This window comes from Cyclopterus lumpus, chromosome 18 (assembly GCF_009769545.1).
Source record: "Cyclopterus lumpus isolate fCycLum1 chromosome 18, fCycLum1.pri, whole genome shotgun sequence".
In the NCBI taxonomy this organism is placed as follows: Eukaryota; Metazoa; Chordata; class Actinopteri; order Perciformes; family Cyclopteridae; genus Cyclopterus; species Cyclopterus lumpus.
In genome coordinates, this window is record NC_046983.1 from 12441569 (window position 1) to 12454505 (window position 12937).

General features: G+C 44.7%; 2 protein-coding genes across 2 annotated transcripts in view; both read right to left on the minus strand.

Annotated features, from left to right (window-relative positions):
- ppp2r5b (protein phosphatase 2, regulatory subunit B', beta) overlaps positions 1-556 on the minus strand; it is a 28194-nt gene extending 27638 nt beyond the window's left edge. Inside the window, exon 1 of the mRNA XM_034557089.1 lies at positions 364-556. Within this exon, the coding sequence (XP_034412980.1) occupies positions 364-556 (193 nt within the window). The remainder of the gene's footprint in view (positions 1-363) is intronic.
- Positions 557-5254: 4698 nt separating this feature from the next.
- On the minus strand, positions 5255-11375 carry batf2 (basic leucine zipper ATF-like transcription factor 2). Its single transcript, XM_034557386.1, has 3 exons — positions 11088-11375; positions 9493-9612; positions 5255-7780 (listed from the first exon to the last, which is right to left on the minus strand). The coding sequence occupies exons 1-3, from the start codon at positions 11307-11309 to the stop codon at positions 6770-6772; spliced, it is 1353 nt and encodes a 450-aa protein (XP_034413277.1). The 5' UTR covers positions 11310-11375; the 3' UTR covers positions 5255-6769.
- Positions 11376-12937: the final 1562 nt, after the last annotated feature.

Genomic DNA, 12937 nt, shown 5'->3' on the forward strand with positions numbered 1-12937 from the left:
TATATATACTGTATATATGTATTCCAACAACAAGCCTTTAAAAGAATCCTAAACCAGACCGGCTCCTATTAGACAATGAATCAAAGCCTTTGCAATCACCTCTGTCAGTTAGAAAGGACAAGGACAGAGGACAATATGTACTGGATGCCTCTCAATAGAAAATACAATAACCTTCCCCAGAGTGCTGATCAACTGGTGTCTTGTGTAAAGTCAGGGGGTGGCCTTCACTTTTATCTGGAGGTGTTTAAACAATGAAGGCATATAAAGTGAGAACAGTGAGTTGATGGTGACCTTGTTGGACTCTTTATCCCCTGTGATAGGCCCTTCCCTGTAATACATTGGCCCGTGGCTGCAGTGTCTCACCTTTGAGCAGGGGCAGTGGGGTGAGCTCCACCTGGGAGCTCTGGTAGCGGAACTGGGACGAGCTGTGGGACCTCCTCTGCCGGGCTCTGCGCATCGACCTCCGCGGGAAGCCGTCCACCTTCTCCGCGGACGGCACCGAGAAGCTGGTCGTCGGCGAGGACGGGCTGGTCGGAGGCAGCTTGGTCGTCTCCATGATGACTGTAGATGGCGGTGCGGTGGTGTTGGTGGTGGTGGTGCGTGCCTTTGCGCGTGTGAGTGCGTAAAAGGCGCTTGGTGAATGGAGATCCGGATGAAGGAGTGGGTGTTTTTTTCTGAATCACAGACGTATTATCAATTGATCAGAATGAATAGAAGCTTCGGGGTGGAAGAGGAAGAGCAGGTGGGAGGTGGGGTGGGGTGGGGTGGGGTGGGGTGGGGTGGGGGGGAGACGGTGCAGAGGCGGAGGAGAGGTGAGAAGAGAGATTGTCTGGATGTCCAGTCCCGTGCTGTACTGTGCGCCTCGCTGTCTCTATCAGAGCCGGACAGGAAATGGCAGAGGCAGCATCAGCATCATCATCCCCGATTCTTCTGTTTATTTCACGCACAAGATGAAAAATCGCGCGTGTATCATCCCCGTGGAGGAGTAGCCTGTGCAGCTACCATATGATGCTCAGACAGGCGCGTCTCTCTCTCTCTCACACACACACACACACACACACACACACACACACACACACACAGACACACACACACACGTCTCTCTGCTGCTGTATTGGCGTCACACACAGACTAAGTCGTCGGCCTGAATTTGGAAATGTATTTCTAGAACGGAGCTCCTCGCGTAAAGAAACCGCTGTAGTCAAACACAGATTAACCTCCTCCTGATTATCCAGCTCAAAAAAAAAACAGCAACAAAAACGGATCCCAGGTCAGTTTATAGCGTATTCTCCTCGAAGATGCTCCTTATCAATACAATCAGTGATCGGTCCTGGCGGTGGATGATGATATCATAAAATCATCAATCTGGGCCCACCTCGGCTGCCGCATCACTGTTGTCCTTCTCGCTGTTTTTGAACGGATCCTCTTTCGACCCTTCAAACGGCCGCACCTGCTTATTTTTTATTTTCTTCTCTCTCAAAGGTGGAAAATGTTGTTTTCGTCGCGCTTTAAACCCCTCCGAACAATCTCCTCCTCCCCCTGTTGCCGTCCTCCAACCGTATCAGGGCGGGGAAACAAGCGGTCCCTCACCGCGCAGACATGTGCAGGTCCTCCGCCAGCGGCCGATGCAACACCGAGCCCCCGCTGCAGCGCTCCGTCTCCACCTCCGCGGTGAGAGAGAAAGAAAACAGAACAATAACCGGAGAGCAGCCGCTCCTCCTGCAAAGCCTGGAGTGATGGGGAAAGACTGAAGGCCCGTGTTATACAATAGCACCCCGTCTATGTCTGTCAGACTGACGCGTTTTGCTCCTGTCCCCCTTCTCGGTTCCCGTTATCCGGCCGTCCTACAGCGCCTCACCGAGCTGCGTCAAGAGGCACGCAGTGAGTCAGGAATACACCGGAAATTGGGGAGCAGTACTTTCAAAATAAAAAGGAGCGCTCAAGAAAACTAAAGCGTGTTGGTTTCAAGAAATTGGGTCAGAATGGACATTTCTCACTGTGTCCGGTGAGACCTATTGCAGTTATTGGATTCAACACAATATGCACAATTCCAGCAGAGATGAAATGATAAAGGTATTTTAAAACATGGCCTCAAATGGCAGTTCATGTTTTTCTGTGGTAGGTTAACTCCAAGAGGCCTATTCTCAAAGAAAGTTAAAACTAATAAACCTATCGCTATTGGGAATTTGAGGCATTTTGGTGTCCAGCTGGGAGTCACTTGGACCGTTGCCCATTGCCCATATAATCCTGCATTGAATGGGCTTCATAAAAAGGAAAGAGACAAGAAAAAAAGAGTCTTTAAATATGATTCACAGAGATCATCTTTCACATTAACATATGCTATATGTACAAATACAACTCAAGTCTTGTTAACTTCTTTCCACCAACAGCCAATGTGAATGTAGTAACTCTGTAATGTTGTTCATCTGTCCACATAACATCTATTGCTTCTGTCCATCCAGGGGGAGGGATCCTCCTCTGTTGCTCTCCTGAAGGTTTCTTCCCTTTTTTCCCTGTGAAAGGGTTTTTTCTGTTTGTTGGGGAGTTGTTCCTGATGTGAGGTCCTGGGACAGGGATGTCGTATGTGTACAGATTGTAAAGACCTCTGAAGCAAATTTGTAATTTGTGATTTTGGGCTATACAAAATAATAATACAGAATTAAATGTGTAAACATTTTTAAAGGCACAACACATAATAGGCAAACAACAGTAAGTGAGCATTGGAAGCTGAACTATCCCCGGGGGGGGGGGGGGGGGGGGGGGGGGGGGGGAACTAGGGCCAGCAGTGAGACTTCTGACATTTCTAAAGAACTGAAAAAACACACACATTGTTTTTTAAGTAAGAAGCTGGTTTGCAGATTGACATACAGAAAATGAAGGTGCAAAGTGACGCTCTCAAAACTCCAATCTTTTTATTCAGGATGCCAAAGGCCGCAGTTTCTGCAGCAAAAGACGTGGATGTATCAAAATGCTGGTAAATGAACAGATTGCACTGGAGTTCCTCAAGGCAGATTCCACATTTATATTATTCAATCATTCAACTGCAATACACCTTATACACTTTAATTTGTATTCCATTTTTACAGTTTCATTTCCTTTATTACTTACATTCTTAAATGTAATACGTCCCGCCCTGCTATTTTATTTTATTTTATTGTATTGTATATATGTAAACATGTGTGCTGCTGCTTCAAGAAATTTCCCCCTGGGGATGAATAAAGTAAAATCTTATCTTATCTTATACAGGATAATAACCTGTATATTTAAAGGGTCAAGTGAGAGAAATATATGCTTTGTTATCTTAGCTATAGAACATTAAGACTTAACCGTGAACCGCTCCCTTAGTCAATGCTGAGGGAGTATTGACTGAGAAGGGGTCACAATCATCTGTACCACGGGATCAGTGGACAGATGGTTTCCATATGAGGAATTTGCAATCAACATTTTCTCTCTATACTTTGTGATTCTTGGACATTGCAGCCTCCGCTTATAGAACATATAATTTTAGAGCAGTTACTCTTTATATTCAACATATACTCATCTCCATCACCCAGCATTTCTCCTGGTATTATCCCCAGATGAATATAGCCCAGAAATATTCCAACCCTGCGCATGACCAGAGACCGTTACAGATAATGTTTTCTCCTCAGTCCTGATCAATTTACATTAGAACACCCTGGTGAGTATTTAACATACTAAAGTGAAGAAATAACCCACCAGGATCTTCAATGCACATCATAGTCTATTCAGAAGGTTTGATCAGTGCCATACAGATTAAAAATGTCTTTGAAGCACCTTAATAAAGGTTTTATTTTGAAAGCAGTGACCGGATGCTAACTGGTTTCAGTCCGACAGTCTTGCCGCTGGTTCCTCAGCCTAAAGGTGGTGCAAGGAGAGAGAGCAATGAGGCTCCTCAATGCGGATGACGCTATAGGATGGGTTTATTTATTTATTTGCCTTTATTCATGTGGCCTGGCTGCGCTCTTAAACCCGGTTAATGTTGAACAGATGCGTCATTAATGCCGCGCGCTCCTCTGCATCACCTCTGGCTGCGGTCTCATCCGGTTATGAAACGAACCCCCCTTCTATCCTCCAGCAGCGCATCGGTCTCCGACTCCCCCATTCCTCCCCCCTCCATTGCCTCGCTTCCTATTTGAGGTGAGCGTGCGCGCGCGCGCGTGTGTGTGCGTGTTGATTGCGCGTGTGCGCGGGGTTGTAGTTGGCTTATGAGGATCAAGTCCCCCATCCATTGTTCCTGTCTTCGCTAAGCCACTTGTTCTCTCCCTCACACGCGCGCACACGCACGCACTCAAAAGCGCAATTATCCACGCGCGTGCATCTCCCTCTCAAAGTCACACCTTGGCTGGCCGCGGACGGGTTTTTGCGTGTGCGTGTGTGTGTGTGTGTGTTCGCGCTGGCAGCCTTGTGCCCTATATCAATAGTGCTCTTCTCACCATGAACACCCTCCAGCCTTATAATCTTATATTCAGTACAAGGGCGTGCGTAATACCGCGCCCCCGCGCCCCATTCTCCTCCCCCTCCCCCTCCCCCTCCTCCTCCTCCTCCTCCTCTGTGTTGTGTCGCAGATGAGCTCAGCCGGTTGCCTCCTGGGAAACATCCCGGGGGGACCGGCAGTCCGGTAAGTGTCTGCTCGTCGTTACCAGAGGCTGTGAATACTGACATGGAGACACGAGTCCATAACAACTGTGAGATAATCCATCAAACATCTTCTCGAGTCCATATTCAATCTGGGAACATGTGTCTGCATTCTAATAATAGACATGTATAATCTATTAACAAGACTAACTCTGTGAGGCTGCACATGGTGCTGTGAGAGGAACATGTTGGCACACATGCTCACAATGACCCTCTGTAGCTTTGCATGTTGTTGTTCCTATTAACATTAAACACAGCTGAGGCTGATGGGAGGATGTGTATAGCTTTAAAACCAGCTTCATCACCCACAAAGTATTGGACAAATTCACAAATTCGATAAAGTTATTTCAATAATGTGAATGTTTGCACCAAATGTCATGGCAACCCAGTCAGCGACAGTGTCAGTTACAGTTTAACATAAGCCATCAGCAACCGGTCATAGACCTGATAAGCCACCAGCAGTTTGACTTTAATTGTAGTTGCATATAATATTAGAACATTGAAATAGTTTAGAGAACATCATTGTAAATTGAGCAAAAGTGAAATGAAATGTTAAAATGTTTTTTATTTGTAATTACATTTTCTATTCAAACCAGTATCACAGCATAAATATATTAATCTTACGTGTTAAATAAAAAATAGTCCCAACACTACACAAGTAAGTAAGTAAGTCATCGCTCTCATTTGTCTCACTTGAAATGAACACGATAAGGGAATTATGAATGACACAACTTTTTGTTTGGACTATACACCCAAATGAGTTCTAGCGTGCCACTGTGGGCCACTAGTTGTCACATACATTGTCCTTGTCATCATGGGGGGATTAACTCCTAGGGGGGCCCAGGGAAACAAACAAAAAGCACTTTTTAACCCTCTGTTTAGCACACATTTATTTGTAATATTAACTTTGATAGCGGTAGACACATAAATAATAGATAGCCAAACTATTTGCAATTATTCAAATTCAAATTCAATCTGGGGACTCTGGGCCCCTGAGGGTCGCTGGGACCAGTTACCCACTTTGTCTGGTGGGTGATCCACCCTTGAAAGCAAAGCTGGTAAAATACCGAAATTAATAATGAATCATATAGTTTGTATAATTAGTAGAAATAATACAATTGTATTACTTGAAGTGAGGAAGGAACTAGATAAAACTATATATTCATAATTATAAAAAGATAAATTATTGTAGCTTTAAAAAAACAAAAGAATAACCATTAGCAAATTGAGTGACGTAAAGGATCAAATAGCAAGAGAATATGTGAGACTGTGTCTGAATTTAAAAAGAGGAAAGAATACAAAAAAACAGAATAAAGTTTTCTGGTGTTGAATCACAACAATAATCTTCAACTTTTGCCCTTTGTGTGTAACACAAAGGGCAAACACATGCACTTCCAGTCACAAAGGATGATTTCTCCTCATGACAGTTCCTTAAAGTGGCAAGGAAGTGAGTACTCTGCCCAATCTAACATTACAAGCCCAAGTTTCAAATTGTTTTGGGGCGTTTGGTCTCTGGATTAAAGAAGGGCTACCTACCTGATACGATTTGAAACTGAAAAAACTGCACAATGATGTATTTTATAACATAGTTGGTTAAAGTTTCATCTCCAGTGGCTTGTATACTATGGACTCACAAATAGCTCAGTAATTGTACACTTTTGAGCCCGTTATCCACCTGACTCCAGTCTCTAAAACCTCCGCAATGACAGAATGACAGACATGGCCATTTTCACGCAGCTAACTAAACGATGCTATAGGTTGCACTGTGGGAAGTCCACAATACCGTGTTTTTAGAGCTTGACCCACACCAATCCCTAAAAGCTGCATATCTCTGCTTGTGCTGTATTGGCTTGGACCCTTTTGTCTTTAATTCGGCTCTTGTGGGACCACCGACTTTGTGGAAGCTCAATACTAACTCACGAGTGTCCCTTTAAGAAGCTGGAACCTATTAAGAGCTACATATGGTTCCTACACATCTCAACAGATGTATAAATCAGTCAGGTTGCATCTTTCAGTTGGCGCTGTAGCTGCTCAGCAGAGTTGGAGTAAACTGCTCAAAATATAGAAATATGTACAAGGAAACTCATCTTCCTTTGATTTGCGACATGTCGTGCTACTGGTGATCCGTCCCACTTAGTATCCAATCGTTGCCCTCCAGGAGCTTACAGAGGGAGACATCTCTTAAAGGATCCCTCAACAGTGGAGGTGAGGGTGGGGGTTGAGGGACTGGTTCATCAAAGCTGCCGGAGGTAGTCTGAGACACATTCGGGGGACTCGGGACGCTGAGCATGGAAAGCAGAGACGAACGATTGAGCGTGACTTGTTGACTATAAGTTGGCTTTAAGGCAAAAGCAGGGGCAGGATACGACATTGAGAGGGACTCGGGACAAGGATCCTGAAGAGCAGGCGGTAAAAGAGAACGCGGCAGACTCACGGGACAATCGAGACCTGCGTTTTCAGCCACCAAATGGGAGTTAAAGGGAACTACATTGGACGAAACAGGAATAAAAGAAGCTTGTGTCATTAGAAATTCATCCAGCACGCCAGGGTGAAGAGCAGAGAAGTGAGCGTTCGCTGACGCGGAAGAGTTTCCGCGGACGGCGCCCGACCTCGAGGGCGCCGAGTGCGAAACGAGGCCGGTGCAGACGGGAGGAACATTTGTCGGCCTCAATGCGATTAGCGAAGGGGAATCTGCGCTAAACAGAGAGCAAGGAGTCGGGACTGCGGAGAAAGAGACGGGAGCTGTCACCGAGCTGGAGGAGGTGAAGAGGTCAGCAGACGAGCCGCGAGGCAAGTCTGCTGACGTGGTTGCCAGAGGAGTTAAAGATGAGAAATGGGTGCTTTTAAGACAGTCACCGGGTTGAAGACCCAGGCTGGAGGTTAAGGAGGTAGAGAGCGAAGGGGCAGCAGGGAAAGCGGAGCGTGAGGCCCCGGGACGGTCTCTGGGGGGGGCGGCCGAGGAGGAAACCGAGAGGCGGCTTGTCGAGCTGGACGCGGTGGAGTCTTTGAGGCGGCAGGAAGGCTCGTGGCGCTCCAGAGCTGCCGTGTAGAAGTGGAGGTCTTTTTTCAATGCGGCGATCTCCTTTTTGATAGCCAAGTTGGATCGCTCCAGACACTGGAGCTCCTAATGAGGAGAGGGTGGCGGGGAAGGAGGAAGAAGAAAAAAAGGAACAAGTTAATGTCCGTTTAGTCATGTCTATTTTTATTATCCCTAAGAGTGGCACTCATAAGCAATAAAGAAAATGATTACAGACATACATCAAAAGACATCCCACACACTACAGCCGAGCAAGCCTCACCACGGACCCCCCCACCCCCCTTTAAGACTCTTCTTGAGCGCTGTAATAGAAAGCACAACAGCCGTAGAGTTGATGCTCCAAAGTCAAAACTGAAATACTGCTCTCATGTGACAATACTGCAAGTTCAGCACGACAGGAGAGAGTAGGTGGTGGGGAGAGCCAAAGAAATTAGGTGATTCTCTGCTGATCGCTGCGGTGTTAGTGAGATTTAATGTGGCTGGAAACACGGAAAAAATTATTTACAGTTTCTAGAATTGTTTCCTCCTGCTTTATCAATCAACTAAACTCTCGCTTTTATGGCCTCATTAAGCTTCAGTGCAACCTGAAAACACTTATCCTCCAAAGCAGCCGGTATTCATCTCCATTGAGTCCCAATGACTGCAAGTACAGACTTGAATAGCAGAAGAAGAACAGTGTCTCCCTTCAAAGAGACCACATTTCTACTATATTCCCCCAAGGTCACAGAGGTCACAGTCAAAGGCGATAGTGCTGTGCGTCCTGTGCGCTGACCCCTTAAACCATCAACTGCTGACACCGACCCCGTATTTTTCACCACTCGCTCGTGGCAGCGATGCTTCTTCAAAATGAGCCCGAAGGACAAGAACTGAAAGAGAAGCAAGAGAGAGAAAGCAAAAGTCTGGGCTCCTTCAGCACAAAAGACAAACGCCCATTCATAAATGTAGAAAACACATACCGATCCAACCAGTTACAGCAGGTAAGTGCTGTTCTGGGAACGTAAGACCAACTGTTATCAGTGAGAAACAGAAACGTACCCAAACAGGAGATGAACTGAACTATATTCAATTCAATTCAGTTTATTTTGTATAGCCCAATATCACAAATTACAAATTTGCCTCAGAGGGCTTTACAATCTGTACACATACGACATCCCTGTCCCAGGACCTCACATCGGATCAGGAAAAACTCCCCAAAAAATAACCTTTGACAGGGAAAAAAGGGAAGAAACCTTCAGGAGAGCAACAGAGGAGGATCCCTCTCCCCGGATGGACAGATGCAATAGATGTCATGTGTACAGAAACTACAGGTTTGATTTTCATATCATCATCATCAGGAGAGATATAACACATTTTATGGGTTTGTGTATCATGTGTGTGTGTTTGTGTGTGTGGGTTTGTGTGTGTGTGTGTGTGTGTGTGTGTGTGTGTGTGTTTGTGTGTGTGTGTGTGTGTGTGTGTGTATGTGTGTGTCAATGTGTAATGCAACCTGTGGAATTTGTCCCTCTGTGTGTGAGAGTGTGTGTATGTGTGTTAATGTGTGTGCGTGTGTGTGTGTGTGTGTGTGTGTTTAGGAGAGGGAGGGCCAATGAGGAGGGCATAGCAGAGGGAGTGAAAGCACTTCTCCTAAAGCAGAGTATTTACAAGAAACGGCTGTGAGCATTTTGTCAGATTGCACAACACCCACACGCTGCCTTTGGGAAAGGGAGACACACTGAGTGAACGGGTGACGGTGGAAGGAAGGAAGGAAGGAAGGAAGGAAGGAAAGGGGAGAGGAGACACAGGGAGTGAATATTTCGAACCTCGTGAAGTTCGTCGGCTCTCTCCGTTTGTTTCCTGCGGCTCTTCCTCGCAGCGTTCTTGTTCCTCTCTTGTTTTATTCTCCCTCTGCGTCCCGTGTGTTCTCCCCCGTCTTCTCTCTCCTGGACAGACACAGAGAACACACACTCATGGAGGACTCGTTGCTGTATGCACTCAGTCAGTTTTTGGGTGCTTTCAAGTGCCTGCTTCTCCCTCACTGCCTTTTAAGGAATCTTTTTTTCACGGCAGACATTTAGAACTTTTTGAAACTGCATGATTTGTAGAAGAGATTGTCATAATCCATGAGGTCATGAGACAAATCTATCACATGGAATGACATGTGGTCTCTTAATTAAAGCGGAAAGTTGTTGTTTTGTGGCGGCTGATGTTGGATTGAGGAGGAGAGCAAAACAACATTGAGCTCACGAAGCTTTGGAAGCTGCACCCCAAAGGCCACGTCTATATGAAAAGTTTCTCAAGTCACCTGTTCTGAAAACAAGATGGCATTACATTTATTTTGTATGTGAGACGTTTGTCCAAAATGACTCAGAGTAAGTTGCAAACTCAACAGGAGCTGGATGTCAAATTGGAGTTGCATCCCTCTCAGCTAAACAACTAAAAGTCTAATAATTACAACAGGACAGAAAAAATCAGATTTTAGTACATTTCAAGAATGCAGAAATAGTAATGCAGGCTGAAGCCTAGTGGCAATCATTATCTCCACAACATAATAATAATAATCCATCCATCCATCCATTTTCAATACCGCATTAGGGTCGCGGGGGCGCTGGAGCCTATCCCAGCTGACATAGGGCGAAGGCAGGGGACACCCTGGACAGGCCGCCAGTCCATCGAGGGCACATGTAGGGACATACAACCATTCACTCTCACATTCACACCTATGGGACATTTAGAGATCAATTAACCTGCAGCATGTCTTTGGACTGTGGGAGGAAGCCGGAGAGCCCGGAGAGAACCCACGCTGCCACGGGGAGAACATGCAAACTCCACACAGAAGGACCGTTCCGACCGGGAATTGAACCCGCGGCCCTCTTGCTGTGAGGCGACAGTGCTAGCCACTACACCACCGTGCAGCCCCCATAATAATAATAATTATTATTATTATTATTATTATTTACTATTATTAACTATTTATTGAACTGGGGACCTGGCAATCACAGCATATGATAAGCCTCTTGAACCACAAGACCAACAGAACACCCCATGGTGATCGATATTCTTAAAATAACTAATAATTCCTAGAATATCATTAATAGTCCTATTATACTGAATCTAAGGTGCACCAATGGTGTTTTTTTATTATTTTTTGTAAATTGATCATAATAATAATTTTTTTATAGATGTTTTCAAAAAAATAAATAAAATACCATGTGCTTTGAAAAATACAAAAACAGACTTAAAATTAGTTGAATAGTTAGTTTGGGTAACTCCTTTCTTCCCGTCGTATTGCAGGCTAATATTTCTACAATAGTGACATGGGATATGCAGCTCTGCACTACATATGTTTTAGCTCAGATATGAAGTGGTTATTGTCTGTCATTGACCGACTGACGCGGAGAACGAGGAGGCCACTTACCCATCCAGCGGTGTTGCTCTCCTCAGCGGACACCGAGCCGGGGCTGTTGAGCTCACACCCGGTGTCCATGAATAACGGGGACATCGCTCGCGCCCCTCTGCAGCAAGACTGGCGAGCATGTGCCTCCGCGGCTCCCGGTGAACGTTCAAAGACCGCCCTGTCAACGTGCACACCGGCGGCGTGTCGGGTGTCTTCTGAGTCACGGAGTTTGGCGTCAGGCATCCCGATGATGCAACGTGACGCCGCCACTGCTTTCGGTTTCTCTTTATTTTGAACTGACCAGTTGGGAGGCGAGGACTGCGTTGGGATCTGCGCTGCATTCAGGTGTGGCCCGTTGGTTTCGGTGTCCGAGTCTTTAAGTTTAAAAGTTGACCCGGTGATGAATGTCTCTTCTTCAAATGTCTGCTGTTTTTGTGTGTGTGTGTGTGTGTGTGTGTGTGTGTGTGTGTGTGTGTGTGTGTGTGTGTGTGTGCGCGCGTGTGCGTGCGTGTTGTGTGTGTGTGTTTATGAAGAGGAGAACTAAAAGCAAGCATCATTAAACAAACAAATTATGGATATTGTGTCAAATCTCCCCATAAAAGTAGGCAACATTTTCCCATTAGTATCAGAGTTCAGCTCAAGTGTCTTAATATTTTCGCTAGATCATGAACGCACCATGAAAAATAGCTGGGGGCACAGGAAGAGCTCTGGGCTTAATGACCATATTATGAATAAGGCTGTGCACGTGCGTGGGGATTTCTCAAGCGCCTTTGCCGGTACATGAACGGCCAAGCCTCCCGACAGCAGCCACAGGTTGGACCGCTTCTCTGCAGGATGTGATGTAACTCAAAGGGCTATTGACTGTATGGCTTCATCTCTTCTCAACCAAGTTAAATAAATAAATATCGCCCACACTAAAAGGTTTTACAAAAATATTTATCGGTTTTACTCAGTGTGTTGACATTGAGTAAATTATTTAACCGGAGAAAAATGAGTGAATCAGTGCACTATATTATCAATGTCAGGGGTGAGAAATATGATTAACTTGATTAGATTATCAACAACAACAACAACAACAACAACATGTATATCACGTATCTGAATCGTCAAAATATCTATCCAGCAAAAAATGTAATGCATACATTGTTATATTTTCTTGCTAATTATAAAAGATAACGGTTGTGTGTTTTGGTGAAACTACTTCAATAAACTGAATAAGGTACATTTATAAAATGTTTCCTAATGATTCATTATATTATGTATAAGATTACTTTCCAAAGTGTTAACACTGTTTTAGGATACTGTGAGTAAGTACAACTGATATTGTTTATGAGGAAACACTGTGACAAAATAACTTTTTATTTGATGAGGAAAAGGATAGTAGGATGTTGGTGCACTGTTTTGTTCTTGACGAAGCGAACAGATATTCGTATAAAGTCAATGCCCTGTTGCATAACTATTGCGCAAGTTATCTGCCATTCCTCCAAAAAAAGATTGCAAGCAACTTAATTATGAAGCATGTTTATCTTATCCACCGATTCATTCACACCCAGTCTTGCTGCACTCTGTAACTTAAATGTACCTCAATAAATTGCCTAATTAATCCAAATATTAATTTTTTTTTTGCAATTGAAAGCTCTGGCCTGGAGTTGATATTGTTTTTCAAACTACTATTTCCATTAGCAAGAGATGCTGAACAACGTGTAGTGGTTGCCCCTCAATGTCGCACGCACACATACATGCATACACATAGTATAACTTGATATTTAATAGAAATTAGAAAAGAAAAGAAGGGTTAGGGATTAGTATGACAAGGAATACATAGTACATGTTCATGTGTTTGTTCTGTATATTTTGTGTTTGTTCCGTAT

What these genes read in the sequence shown, in the direction of transcription:
- batf2 (XM_034557386.1), bottom strand. Translation starts at nt 11,309, where the DNA reads ATGCCTGACGCCAAACTCCGTGACTCAGAAGACACCCGACACGCCGCC. An exon ending in AGAGCAACACCGCTGGATGG is followed by an intron (nt 9,613 to 11,087) that starts GTAAGTGGCCTC and finishes GTGTCTGTCCAG; the next exon opens with GAGAGAGAAGACGGGGGAGA. An exon ending in GAGCCGACGAACTTCACGAG is followed by an intron (nt 7,781 to 9,492) that starts GTTCGAAATATT and finishes TCTCCTCATTAG; the next exon opens with GAGCTCCAGTGTCTGGAGCG.